Source organism: Bison bison, unplaced genomic scaffold, assembly GCF_000754665.1.
Source record: "Bison bison bison isolate TAMUID 2011002044 unplaced genomic scaffold, Bison_UMD1.0 scf7180017864150, whole genome shotgun sequence".
Classification (NCBI taxonomy): Eukaryota; Metazoa; Chordata; class Mammalia; order Artiodactyla; family Bovidae; genus Bison; species Bison bison.
The window spans coordinates 203,580-216,807 of NW_011494722.1; the positions used below are offsets into that span (position 1 = coordinate 203,580).

The 13,228-nt window shown below is 52.8% G+C and overlaps 1 protein-coding gene across 1 annotated transcript in view; it reads left to right on the forward strand.

Moving 5' to 3' along the window:
• The window catches only part of FLT4 (fms-related tyrosine kinase 4), a 41,638-nt gene extending 28,430 nt beyond the window's left edge, over positions 1-13,208 (forward strand). Inside the window, 9 exon segments of the mRNA XM_010840931.1 lie at positions 1-29; positions 402-524; positions 1,762-1,873; positions 3,033-3,132; positions 3,492-3,597; positions 4,196-4,344; positions 5,377-5,497; positions 6,592-6,677; positions 11,673-13,208. The exon segment at positions 1-29 is cut by the window's left edge and continues 1 nt beyond it. Of these exon segments, the coding sequence (XP_010839233.1) occupies positions 1-29; positions 402-524; positions 1,762-1,873; positions 3,033-3,132; positions 3,492-3,597; positions 4,196-4,344; positions 5,377-5,497; positions 6,592-6,677; positions 11,673-11,865 (1,019 nt within the window). The 3' untranslated portion in view covers positions 11,866-13,208.
• Positions 13,209-13,228: the final 20 nt, after the last annotated feature.

Here is a 13,228-nt window from a genome sequence, read left to right on the forward strand (position 1 = left end):
GAGGGATGGAGTTCCTGGCCTCTCGAAAGGTGACTGCCCCAGCAGTCTCTTCAGAGGGGAGAAAGGCCAAAACTCACGAGCTTACCCCACGGTGAAGCCGTAGTCAAGGCACATCTCTCCCACTTTGCAGAGCTGTAGACTGAGTCCAAAGGGTAGAACCGAACTCCCAAGATATTCCGCTAGTCAGAGGCAGAGCTAGGTATAGAGCCAGTCTGTCCTACTGCACAGCCTTCTTCGCTGTCTGCACAGTGCCACCAGCTCTCTCCATGGCAAGTTATGGGGCACACAGAAATCTATCCTCAAGAGAGCGGGACTCACGCAGGGCATCCTGGAGCTCTAGGTGGGGGTGTGGCCACAGGGGCCTGCTCTGATCGCCTCACTGCTCCTCTTCACCCCCCTAGTGTATCCACAGGGACCTGGCCGCTCGAAACATCTTGCTGTCAGAAAGTGACGTGGTAAAGATCTGTGACTTTGGCCTGGCCCGGGACATCTACAAGGACCCTGACTATGTGCGCAAGGGCAGTGTGAGTACAGGCCACAGAGCGGGGCTGGGGGCTGTGGGCCACGGAGCAGGGTGGGGGACTCACTGCCATCGACCTGGAAGGTCTGCACCCACAGGGATCCTGGAGACCCTGCTGAGGCACCTGGAGCAGGTGAGTGGAGACAGGAGCTGGCAAACAAGGGCCCCAGTACTCCAAATGGAGCTTGTGTCTGGCCTTTTTGGTCCACTAGGTGGGCACTGACTCCACACACCTGCTCAGTAGGGGCCGGCCATACAGAGGTAGAGCCTACGTGGGGTCTGTCCTCGAGGTGGACACACCTAGTGTAGCACAGTCAGAGAAAAATACCTGGGTGCAAGTGGCAGCTTGTGTCTCCTTGGTGGTGCTCAGAGGTAGCCAAGCAGGCATCTGAGCATCTACATTTGTTTAGGGTTTTGCCCCAGGGGATGAAGGAAGAGGCTTAGAGGGAGGTTGACAGGCAAATTGGGTCCAGGCTATGGAGAAGGGAATGGCAACCCACTCCCATATTCTTGCTTGGGAAATTCCATGGACAGAGGAGCCTGGTGGGCTACAGTCCATGGGGTTGCAAGAGTCGGACACGACTTGGCGACTAAACAACAGACAATGAGAGGCCCACTGTGCAGGCTTCTGTCCTTTATTCTAACTCTCAGGTGTGTGGGGACTGTGGAGATAACAGTCAGCTGTCCAGAAACTCCCTCTACAAGCTATAACAAGAGAGGGGTGGGGGGTGCTAGGGTGGAGGCAGAGGCAAGTCAGGAAGGCCCATGGTCCTCAAGGCTCCCAGGTCGAAGCCATAGGAGGGAAGTCACATTAGGAGCCACCAGAGGAGGGGTCAGGAGTGATGCCAGGTTTCCAGTGTGGGGACCAAGTGAATGGATAGAGGTGGAGCTGGTGAGGGTGTGCAGGGATACAGCATCCCTCAATATACTGGGCCAGAGGGTCTGGAGCTGGAGACAGGCTACAAGTTTTCTCTGGGAGAGCACAGGGGAAGAGAGGGACCGGATGTCTGCCCAGAAGAGTAGCAGGGAAGAAGCCTTCAAAGAAGTCACCAGGCACCTCTGGAATGGAGTTGGGGGAGGCGGCAGGGACAGAGCCAATTGCAGGAGCCATCTGAATACACGCAGGGTGGTCCTGACCAAAGAGTCTTTCTTGGGGAGAAGAGGGGCAGGGGAGGGATGCCCCTGGGTTTGGCCTCTCTCCATTCTTCCCTTCCCCATTGGGACACACGTCCATCCCACAGGCCCGGCTGCCCCTGAAGTGGATGGCCCCTGAGAGCATCTTCGACAAGGTGTACACCACGCAGAGCGACGTGTGGTCCTTTGGGGTCCTGCTCTGGGAGATTTTCTCCCTGGGTGAGTACAGGCAGGGGGCAGGGCAGGGCAAGCTCAGCAGAGATGCACACCTGGGCCGAGCAGTCCCGCTCATTCTGAGACAGTTGTTTGGAGGGCCCCCTGGGTCCCCCTTCATGTCCAACCTGTGCCCACGGCAGAACCCCGTGTTCACCCAGCAGCTCCTGGGCTCGTTACCTGTCACAGAGGGAAAGGCCGTAGGAGTTCCCCAGACCCCTCCCTCCCTGGCCGAGCCCCTTCCTCACAAGCCATTGGGGACACTGCTCCTGGCTTCGTGGGTCTGGGGAGCATCTGGAAGGAGACCAGCTGCTCCCTTGATGACCACAGCTGCTAACGCCTCACATAGTAAACTGGGCCTCGCTGGATCCAAGATGAGGGGCCCCAACCAGGGTGGGAGTGAGGCAGGAAACAAGTAGAAAAGTGAAAAGGCTGAATGGCAACCATGACGGGCACTGTTAGTAAAGATAAAAGCGCAAGGGGAGCACAGGAAGGACGGTGCTGGGTGTGAGCCAGAGGGGCCAGGAGGGGCAGGCTAACGACGGTGGGTGGGCTGGAGGCAAGAGGGCCTGCAAAACAGCAGTCCAGGGTGCAGGGTTGGTCAGGGCCGTGGTCCTCGTGTTGGGAGCTGAGCAGTGTAAGCAGGCAGCATTGGGAGATGCCGCAAAAGCTTGTATTGGTGGTCCAGGCAGCCCCTGCAAGCCCTCTGGGGTGAGGGCCTGGGATTTAAGTCTACTGGGAGCCTTGCAGGGTTTGAGGGAGGGACTCTTGTCTTAAAAGGGCCTTTCCACTACTGTATGGCTTGCAGGAGCTAGGTCCTTTTTGCTGGTAGAGCCCACAGGACTTAAGGAAGAACTGGAGAAGGCTTCTCTGAAGAGGGCTCACTGTGACAGGGCCACTCAACTGGCTCAGCAAAGCTCTACTGACCCTGACGGTCCCAGGGTGGGAAGTATTTCCGCCAGTGTGCCTGTGAAAGCTCTGATGCTCATGGCAGTTCTCACAAGCGGGTGCCACCATTCTCTTAAACAAACAAAGAACTCATCTGAGGGGAGGGGGGCAGCAGGGTGAGCTCCCTGCCATAAGGTCCGGGGCAGAAGCGGGTCGGACCTGAGCTGAACAGTGGTAGCCTGCTCCCCACCCATCCCCCATCCTGTTCTACCATCAGGGGCCTCCCCATACCCTGGGGTGCAGATCAATGAGGAGTTCTGCCAGCGGCTGAAAGAGGGCACCCGGATGCGGGCCCCGGAGCTAGCCACTCCTGCCATGTGAGTCTCTCGGGAAGCCGCTGGCACTGAGGGGCCGTAGGGGTGGGTGGGCACCAGGAAAAGATAAGGGGGGTTGTGTGCAGGCTTGGTAAAGGGGGCTTGCCAGCAGGGGTGGGAGGCGGGAGGGAGTTCAGGCACAGAAGCCGGGCTGGAGGCCTGCAGACACCGTCTCTCACTCCACCATGGGTCTGCTGACAACTCTCCTCCTTGCAGGTAGGAGGGACGGCCCGCCTAAGCCCGGGGGAGGGAGGCAGGCAGAGCAGGTGTGAGGGATAGGCGGGAGGTGGGAGACTTGGGTCTGCTGGGCTCGGGTGCAGGGTGCACTCAGACTGCCGTCCAGCATCCAGCTATACCCACAGACGCCGCATCATGCTGAGCTGCTGGGCGGGAGACCCCAAAGAGAGGCCTGCATTCTCAGATCTGGTGGAGATCCTGGGGAACCTGCTTCAGGGCAGGGCCCAGCAGGTGAGGCCCCGACTCTCCCTGTCCTGCTGCAGCAACCTCTGGCCCTCAAGCCAGGGACCATCACATGGATGGTCAGAGCCCAACTTTCCCACGAAGAGCCCCAGGCTGATCCTCAGGGAGCCGGCAAGGAGCCCCCACCTCCTGGCAGAAGAGTGGCATGTTCTCCCTCCCTCTTTGCCCCTCTGCCCCCTGCACCCACCTCTGACTTGTATCTCCCTCCCCAAGCTCAGGGCTGGCTCAGGGCAGCCCTGAGACCTGGAGGAGGAAGCAGGGAGCCGCCTGCTGCCCCAGCCTCAGGGACTTGAGATGGGCACTTGGGGGCCAGTGCTCCCCCAAGGTGAGGGTGGGAAGTACCGATGTTCAAGGCTGTGGGACAGCCAGGCTCTGAAACGAGGATGCTGTTATTATGCCTGCCTCCTCCTTAGATGGGGCACCTGGAAGGGCTGTGGGGAGAACCTGCCCAGCTCCTTTAGCCCTTGGAGCCCTTGAGAATAGCACTTGAAGGATCAGGCACTCTAGAAGTCCTGAGTGCAGGAGTAGAGGGGCGAAGTGGGGCCAAGGAGCCTCTGACCCTGGCTTTTTGTGCCATTCCTGCCAGGAAGATGACTGCGTGGCTCCTTGTGGTTCTCAGAGCTCGGAGGAAGGCAGCTTCTTGCAGGCATCCACCACGGCCATGCACATCACAGAGACGGATGCTGACACAGAGGACAGCCCGCTGAGCCTGCACCAGCACAGCCTGGCCGCCAGGTCAGCCCCTCCCCCACCCCGCCTTCAGATCCAAGGGTCCCCCAGGCAAGGGGAAAGCAGTTTGGACAAGTAAGTCATCAGTCATCAAGGAAAAGTGAAGGAGAAGGACTTAAGAGGCCATTGTTTATCAACTCAAAGAGCTAAGTGACAGCATCGCTGATGCCCTGGTGGGTGTGGTCAGTCTCAAGTCCTTGCAAGCCCATGTGGCCTCTGAACTTTGCTTTTCTCCATGCCCCCTCAGTTCTTCCCTCTGGCTTCCTCCGCCTGCCCACACTCCTAGGCCCTGAAAGGCCCTCCACCATCAATTTCAAGGGAGCGCCGCTCTCAGGCACCACGGCCTGGCCAGCTCCACCCTGTAAGGAAATAGAATGGAGCAGGCGGGGAGAGGGGCGAGTTCCCAGGGACCCCAAGGGTGGGGCTGGTCACTCACTAACCTTATTCAGGATTTAGAATGGAGCCTAAGTATCCAGAGTTTGGGGTCAGAGGCTAGTGAATATTTACATTCCAAGAAGGTCATACATCCACATTCGCGTTGGTGTTGCTGAGAGAAGAGCTCGGGACTCTCCACGCCATCTTCCCCAGCAGAGAGCAAGGCTGAGCCTGGGGAACAGGAACACCCAGCTGGTTTTTGCCAGGTTCCTTCCACCAGCCCCGCCGTAGGCACTCGAATGTGCACACACACGTACACACGTGCAGGCCAGGCAGGGGCTTGTGACATCAGTGTACTGCCTGCCCTGCATAGGGTGGCCTGTCCTGGAGGGAAGTCCTCCCCCAGCCTCTCTCCAGCTCCACATCACACCCAGGCCAGGTGCCCTCTGCTGCTCACTTCCCACATCCTCCCCAGCAGTGGCCTCAGGGAGGTTCGCTCGTCTTGCCTGGGAGCAGAGGCAAGACTCGGGGGCCTGGGGAGCCGTCTAGACCAGCCCCTGGGGTCCTTCCCGAGAGGAGAGGGGTGCAGAAGGAAAGGTGGAGAGAGCGTTCAGGAGGGGTGCTGGACGGCACTTCTCAGCACTTGCCGTTTCCTCCCCACAGATATTATAACTGTGTGTCCTTTCCGGGATGCCTTGCCAGAGGAACGCAAACCCAGGGTTCCTCCAGGATGAAAACGTTTGAGGAATTTCCCATGACCCCAACTACCTACAAGGCCGTAGTGGTAAGTGGGGTGAGTGGGCCTGTGCCCCCGCCCCAGGTCAGGGCCGCTGGACTCCTTCCACAGGGAGCTGAGCTGGACGTCAGGAAGTCCTGAGGCTCATGGCAGAAGCCAGCTCAGCACAGGGAGCCCAGTGCCACCATGTCTCTGCTCCTTTCACCCGAGCCCTCCTCACTCACCCAGGGCCTACCCCCCGCCGCCCCAGCACCCAGCCTCTTTCTCCCAGCAAGGTAAAAACCCCAGTAGAAACCCAGTGGAAAGTCAGCTCCTCCTTCTAGATGGTTCTCCTGGGATTGACTCGAGTCAGGGCCCTCCTTGGGTGGCCATCGGGCCCCGTGACTGGAGAGGAGAAGATGGTGTCACTAGACAAGAAGTCTAGGGTAAGAGGCATGGGAAGACCACTCATGTTCTCAGATGCGGTCAAGCAGAGGAGACCTCTTACAGCTCAGAGAGGCTGGAGGCAATCTGACTGTTGTGTAAAAGCACAGCCTTCTAGCCTCTATCCAGATGGGGCTGGAGTGAGTACAGGCCCAGGGGGGGCTGGGTACAGGGGCTGCGATGGGTGTCCTGAACCAGCGCCATGCAGACCCGACCTCCCATCCCCAGGGTCAGATAAAGGCATAGGGGGAGGGCCTCCCATCTTTGATGAGAGTGCGGTTCAGTCCCCCTCCACAGAAATCAAGACCACTCCAAGTCACACTGATTGTGACATAGCCCTGCCAATCCTTGGATGCATCTGAGGATCCTTTTTCTGTACTGTGAGCTGTCAGGTTCTTTCTAGACTTCCCCTGTTTCTCCCGGTGCTCCTGCTCTGCTGTGTCCTGACCAGGTGTATGGCTGCCTTGTGTATCTCCCAAAAGGGGCGTCCCAGTCTTGCCACCCTCTTGAATCATAGGGTGTGGCCCCACCAGTCACAGTTCCTCCCTCTGCGGCAGGGGTGTGTAACCCTGACCAACAGCCTCTGGATGGAACGGAGGCCTGTTTCCCACACGCAGGATGAGTGTCCAGGCAGCAGAGGGGCAGGTCTGAGGGGCAGCTGCCTACAGACGGGCCTTCCTAGGGCCCACCCACAACCTTGGCATGATCTCTCTGCGCAGGACAGCCAGACGGACAGTGGGATGGTGCTGGCCTCCGAGGAGTTTGAGCAGCTGGAGAGCAGGCACAGAGAAGAGACCAGGCTCAGGTAGGGCTTCTGGAGGCCCCCTCCTGGCCAGGGCCCAGTGCAGGGAGGCCAGGCCTGCATGTGCCTCTCACTCTCTTACCTGAAACTTTTCATGTCTCCAAATTACCTTTTTGTGTGTTCAAGGCAGACCACACTGGGACTTGAGGATTTTGTCCACCAGCCTTCCCATAAGCCCCACCCCTCGTCACTGTCCTGACCCAGCACCCTGGTGCTGGTCCCCAAACCTCCCTCCCCTTTGACAGATACTAGACAATAACCTCTTTGTGAATCCAAGAAACACTGGCTGTGTCCAATGGATGTAACACCCTTCACCCAGCCAGGGGAGGCCACAGATCATGTGACCTAGAGCTGGCTGTTGTACTTTTTTGATGAGAATACAGTTACAGAGAAATCTTCCAGCGTGCTTGCATAGGGGGTGAGCTCCATAAACAATGACCTCCATTTTCCAAGAAGATATCTCCACTCTTTAAAAATAGATCTGAATATTTAAACTTTTAAGGGTATACATTAAATAGTTAAATGTGTGCATTTTTTTTTTAAACTTTTGATCCATTTTTTCAACTTCATAGAGAAGCACACAATTCTTTTTTCACACAGCATCTCTTAAAATCCAGTGGAAACTGCACATTAAAGATGGGTCTGGGCAATGGCCTAAGATACTCTGTTGCATATAGAACCATAAATGAAGATTAGTGTCTTTTTGCATGCAGTCTTTTAACTTTTTATTTGTATTGGGGTACAGCTGGTTAACAATATTGTGATAGTTTCAGGTGAACAGTGAAGGGACTCAGCCATAAATACACACGTGTCCATTCTCCCCCAGACTCCCCTCCCATCTAGGCTGCCACATAACATTGAGCAGCGCTCCATGTGCTATACAGTACATCCTTGTAGGTTGCCTTTTTAAATATAGCAGTGTATACATGTCCATCCCAGACTCCCTAGATATCCCCTCTGCCCATCTTTTCCCTCAGCAACTGTAAGTTCACTCTTTAAGACTGTGAGTCTCTTTCTGTTTTGTATCATCTTTTTGGATTGCACCCACATGTAAGGGAGGTCATATGATCTTTGTCCTTCTCTGTCTGACTCACTTCATTCAGTATGTATGACAGTGTCTAGGCCCATCCATGTTGCTCCAAGTGGCATTATTTCGTTATTTTTCATGGCTGAGTAATATTCCGATGTATATATGTACCACATCGTTATCCATTCCTCTGTCGATGGACATTTAGGTTGCTTCCATGTCTTGGCTATTGTAAACAGTGCTGCAATGGATACTGAGATGCATGCATCCTTTCGGATCATGTTTTTCTCTGGATATATGCCCAGGAGTTGGGATAGCAGGGCCATGTGGTAGCTCTATTTTTCGTTTTTTAAGGAACCTCCATACTGTTCTCCGTAGTGACTATATCAATTTACATTCCCAGCAACATTGAAGAAGGGCTCCCTTCTCTCCACACCCTCTCCAGCATTTATTGTTTGTGGGTTTTTTGGTGATGGCCATTTGGACCAGAGTGAAGTGATATCTCACTGTAGTTTTTATTTTCATTTCTCTCATGGTTAGTGATATTGAACATCTTTTCATGTGCCCCGTATCCATCTGTGCTGCTGCTTATTTACTTTAGTAATTGACTTGCTCATAGCTGTTTAAATGATAGAACCTAAAATATTATATTAATATAAAACAGTGCTCTTTTTTGCTGTTTCCAGATCCTTGTGTGACACCTGTGTCTTTCAGGGACCCCTTTTGGGGCATCTGGTGTAGTTCCACTTGTCTTCTGCCTAGACTGTTTTTGAATCAATAGGTGTTATCATTGAATAGTTTACCCAAGACCACAGGTGTTAGTTTGTATCACAGTAGGATAGTTGAGGTCATTCTTCACCTTTCTGGCAGGTATCATTAAGATCTCTGCAACTTAGCCAAATATCTGTTACCTTCCCAGCAGCCCGCAAAGGCATGCGTGCAGCACTGTGAACACGCAGGTTTGTGGGGTCGCGTGCTTGCAGATGACTGCTGAACCTCTAGCATGCATCTTGGCCTCCTTCTTTGTTTTCATTGATTCTGTCAGGTAACCTCTATGAGTAACTGAGTTTTGAAAAATTAATGCTTTTTATTTATTCAACAAAAATAGTTTCTGGCTAATTTTTCTTTACCAAACATTTTTTTTAATCTCCCCAAAAAGTATTTCAGTAAGAGGATGAGCTGAGGATGTTAAGTACTTAAATGCCAGTCTCCACACATCTTTCTAAAATCAGCACATGAAACAAGACCTCTCAGAGTCCGTGACTGTGACATAAGCAAGGGAGAGACTCCAGTTGTGTGTGAGAACTCAGCAGCAGAACCAACAGAGCCATGCCCAAAGCCTGGCTGGGGAGAGCCATCTGGCAACTGCCCCCTGAGAAGGGACCTTCCAGGTCCTTGGGACCATGGCCATGCAGACTGAGGAGATTCCAGAGTGTGAGCACTAGGACAGTGGCCTTAGGAAGGCTCTGCTTCTGAAAGGACAGTGAGCAGGAGGGGAGCGTGCCTCTCAGGTGCCTCATGGGGAAGGAAGAGGAGAGTTGGAGAAGAGTCTTATAGAAGCAAGGTTATATTAAGAGTTGAAAAGACACTTACACACCCAAGGGTCTCTTCATTACAGAAATTGTACATCATGATGGGAGCAACAGAGGACATTATTCTCTTCCCAGGTTCCCTTAGAAACACATTGTGATGAGCCACAAAGAGGTGTAGCCGGTCACTTGGCAAATGGAACATTCCCCAAACAGATGTAGAGGTGGGATGGAACGTGCCTTGAAAGCATCTGTCAGGGAGAAGGAAGGAGTTTATCTCCTCAGTTCTTCCCTATCTTCTGTTAACCACTGGTTAGTACTCACCCTGCGGAAAGTTAACTCATCCTCACTTCAAGGTGACTCACCCAGTCCTTTCAGTGGCACTTAGGATGCCATTACCCATTCCCTGTGACATGGCAGTTCATCCAACTCTAGGTGAAAGGGAGATCTGCAAGCCCTGGGCTTGTGGTTGGTCAGTACGGCTGCACAGCAGCAGCTGGGGAGGTGTCCAGCACTCCCTCTTAAGTGACTGGCAAGTCCCCACTGGTGATACAGCATGGGACGTGAATGGAGCCTTTGGAGAGAGGGATGCAGTTGGATTCAAGGGGTTATGGTGTTACAGTACTCCTGAATGAAGAAAGCTACGGAGACACCTACATTCCTGGCCCTCCTGCCATAGGGTAGTTCAGTTCAGTCACTCAATCGTGTCCGAATCTTTGCAACCCCATGGACTGCAGCACGCCAGGCTTCCTGTCCATCACCAACTCCTGGAGATTGTTCAAACTCATGTCCATCAAGTTGGTGAAGTCATCCAACCATCTCATCTTCTGCCATCCCCTTCTCCTCCTGCCTTCAATCTTTCCCAGCATCGGGGTCTTTTCCAGTGATTCAGTTCTTTGCATCAGGTGGCCAAAGTATTGGAGTTTCAGCTTCAGCATCAGTCCTTCCAATGAATATTCAGGACTGATTTCCTTTAGATGGACTGGTTGGATCTCCTTGCAGTCAGATCAAACCCATTAAGGTAATCTCAGCCTGATAAGCATGAACAGAAAAAAAAATGAGCACTATCCATACAGTTATTATAAGAATAAAAAAGAAAATCAGAATTAAAACTTTTCAGTAGCCATAAACACTCCAAAAATAGCATGGAAAAACTGTGATACAACACAGCAGCATAAATTCATAATGAAATAAGTAGCTGCACTATGAATCATAAATTCAAAAATTCAGAATAAAAATGGACGAAGTGTAACAATATCAAATGGGAGCCAACTAAATTTATGCACGAAATTGAAATAAAAGACAAAGCCTCTCAAAAATGAAAAGCAGAGTGCCCAAGGGACAATTAAATACGACCAGACTTGCAGTGGAGGGCACATTTGATAGATATGAAAAGAGGTCAAGAATAAATCAAGAGGTCTAAAGGGTCAGAAGGAATGTGAAAATTTTAGAAGTTAAATAGAAAACTCCCACAGATGTACAACTGGTGTCTCTGAAGAAGAAAAATGCCAACAGTGAAATAGAACTAATATTTAAATATGTAATTCAAGATAATGCTCTTAAATAAAAGGAGACCAAATCTACATATTAGAAGGGTACCTGGGAAAACTGGTCCAAAAGAGTAAACTCTGAGACATATCCCAGTTGAACTATCAAGTTCAGTTAGAGATAAACATCCAGGTAAAACACCAAGTCACCAAAAAAAAAAAGAGAGAGAGAGATTGAAGCATCAGGCTTTTCAATAGCACCATGCAAAGCAAAAACAATGAAACAACCTTGCAGAAATCTCAAAGAAAATGAATGCTAAGGAGGGGGAATCACTGGGCCATCGGTGAGGCAGGAGGGGACCGGAAGCTGCAGGGCCTTCTGGGCCTGGGGCAGAAGCTTGGACTTTATTCAGAGAGTGAGTTGTAGTGAATGAGTTGTGTTGAAGGGTGTAACTTGAAGGATCTCTGAAGGCTGGCCTATAGGGAGGCATGAGTGGGAGAAAAAAAGATGTGATAGGGCAGTACAGAGCACGCGGTCATGGCAGCTCACTCTAAAGAAGAGGTGGGGCGTGCATTTCAGCTCGGAAAGGACAGGACTGCCGTGTGGGCTGGATGTGAGGGGTGAGGGAAGGGGAGGAGGAAAGGATGACACCTGGGTGCTTGAGACATTAAATCAACGTTGGTGCCATTTACAGAGATGAGCAAGACTGGGAGAGAAGCAGGTTTGGGGGGATGGAGTCAGGCTTTCTCCATTGTCCCGTGCCCAGGCATGACAAAGAACGTCCTGGTGTTTGCCAGCAGGCACATTGCTTTGTTTTTCTATTTAAGTCAAATGTGTGTGTGTTTCCATTGGCTTTGCTTGTTGCTCTGGTTGTTTCTGGTGATTCCAGTCAGACCTGAACACAGTTCCGATCGTTACTCTTTTCTGACTGATGTCACCTTCCTCTCTCTGCAGCTGTAAAGGACCAGGCAGGAATGTGAGCATGACCACGGCACACTTCGACCCCCAAGGGAGGCGGTGGCCCGACCCGGGGCCCCGGGGCCAGGTGTTCTACAACAGCGAGTACGGGGAGCTGGCAGGGCCCCCGGAGGAGAGCGCCAGCACCCCAGCCGCCCGATCGCCCTTCTTCACAGACAGCAGCTACTAAAGCAGCTTCGGACAAGCCACCCTGGACCCTGGGCTCTCCAGTGGGTGGGGGTCACACCTGGCCAGTGAACAGAGGGCTAGAGACCCAGGCTGGAAGCTTATCTCATCTAGTTTGGGCCAGGAGACATTTCTTCCTCCTTAGCTAGGAAGAGTAAAACCCAGGTTCCAGCGTTCCCTTCAATTCCATCACCATGCCTGCCCAGGACACCCTGCAGATCTCTGGGGCCCTCCTCCCCTTCAGATTCAGGTTCCACTTAGTTCAACATCCACAGGGGCCAGCTCTGGGCTGAGCACTCTCATAGGAAATAATATCTCTTTGGGTGCCTCTCTCAGCATGGTAGATGGTGTGATCCCTGACTTCTGATGAGAAATATGAGAATAACATAATAGTCCAGGTCGAACTGTGGTCTCCCAGCCCTGCCCCAAATACTGCCCCTTCCTGTGGGAATGGCTTTCTTCATTTGCCTTTCCAAGGCTCAGACAAGGTGCCATATTTCCAACTCAAAGCAACAAATGAGAAATTTGAGTGGAGAGGAATGGAAGTCTCCTTTCCTGAGCCTGACCAAGCAGCTCAGAGTAGCCATCTCTGCAGTTCCAAACCAGTTACAGCAGCCTTCTTCTCCTGAGTGCTGAGAACTATTCAACTTTTTTTTTTTTTATTAGAATTTCAGAGGCTATTTGAGCTGCTGTGAAGAATTTACTTTTAAAAACTTCAGTCTGAAGGGAACCCAGGAAAGGTGTTTCTGAATCTGGAAAATTCTTGCCTCTGACACCCAGTCAACTGCTGTCATAAAAGACCCCACTGTGGCTACCACTTCTTTCTGGAGAAGGCCCCCAGCCGTACCTGCCTGGTCCAGAATTGGAAGAGTCATCTGATGGTCTAGAGCTGCCCATTGGAAAGCCACCTGGTTCTTCCCTCTGGGGCCTGGATCTGCTACCCAAGGTGCCACCCAAGCTGTGAACATCCTTATGAGAGGCAAATACTATGGGTTCCTTCAAGAAAGGCTTTGGGGCTGGCCCAGAGGACCCACCAGTATTACTGTATACCAGGAGGCAATCCACAGATGCCCCTACACCCCCATGGAGGCCCCTGTCTCCTGCCCCCTGATCTGTACCTGACATCAGTGGTCTGGCAGGTCAAGCCTCTGCTGCCACAGAACAGTGGAGGGCCCTCTGGAGGCTGGACCATTCCGCACTGCCTGGCCACCCACACCCCAGGAGAAAGACCCTCATCCCAGTTAGTATCACGGAGGTTGACACCCCGCTCCCCACCATGAGACGCTTGCAGGACAGGCGGCCGTGCAGCGAGCAGGGGCGTGCCAGGCAGGAACCACCGCCCCCCCCCCACTCCAACCACGTTGTAT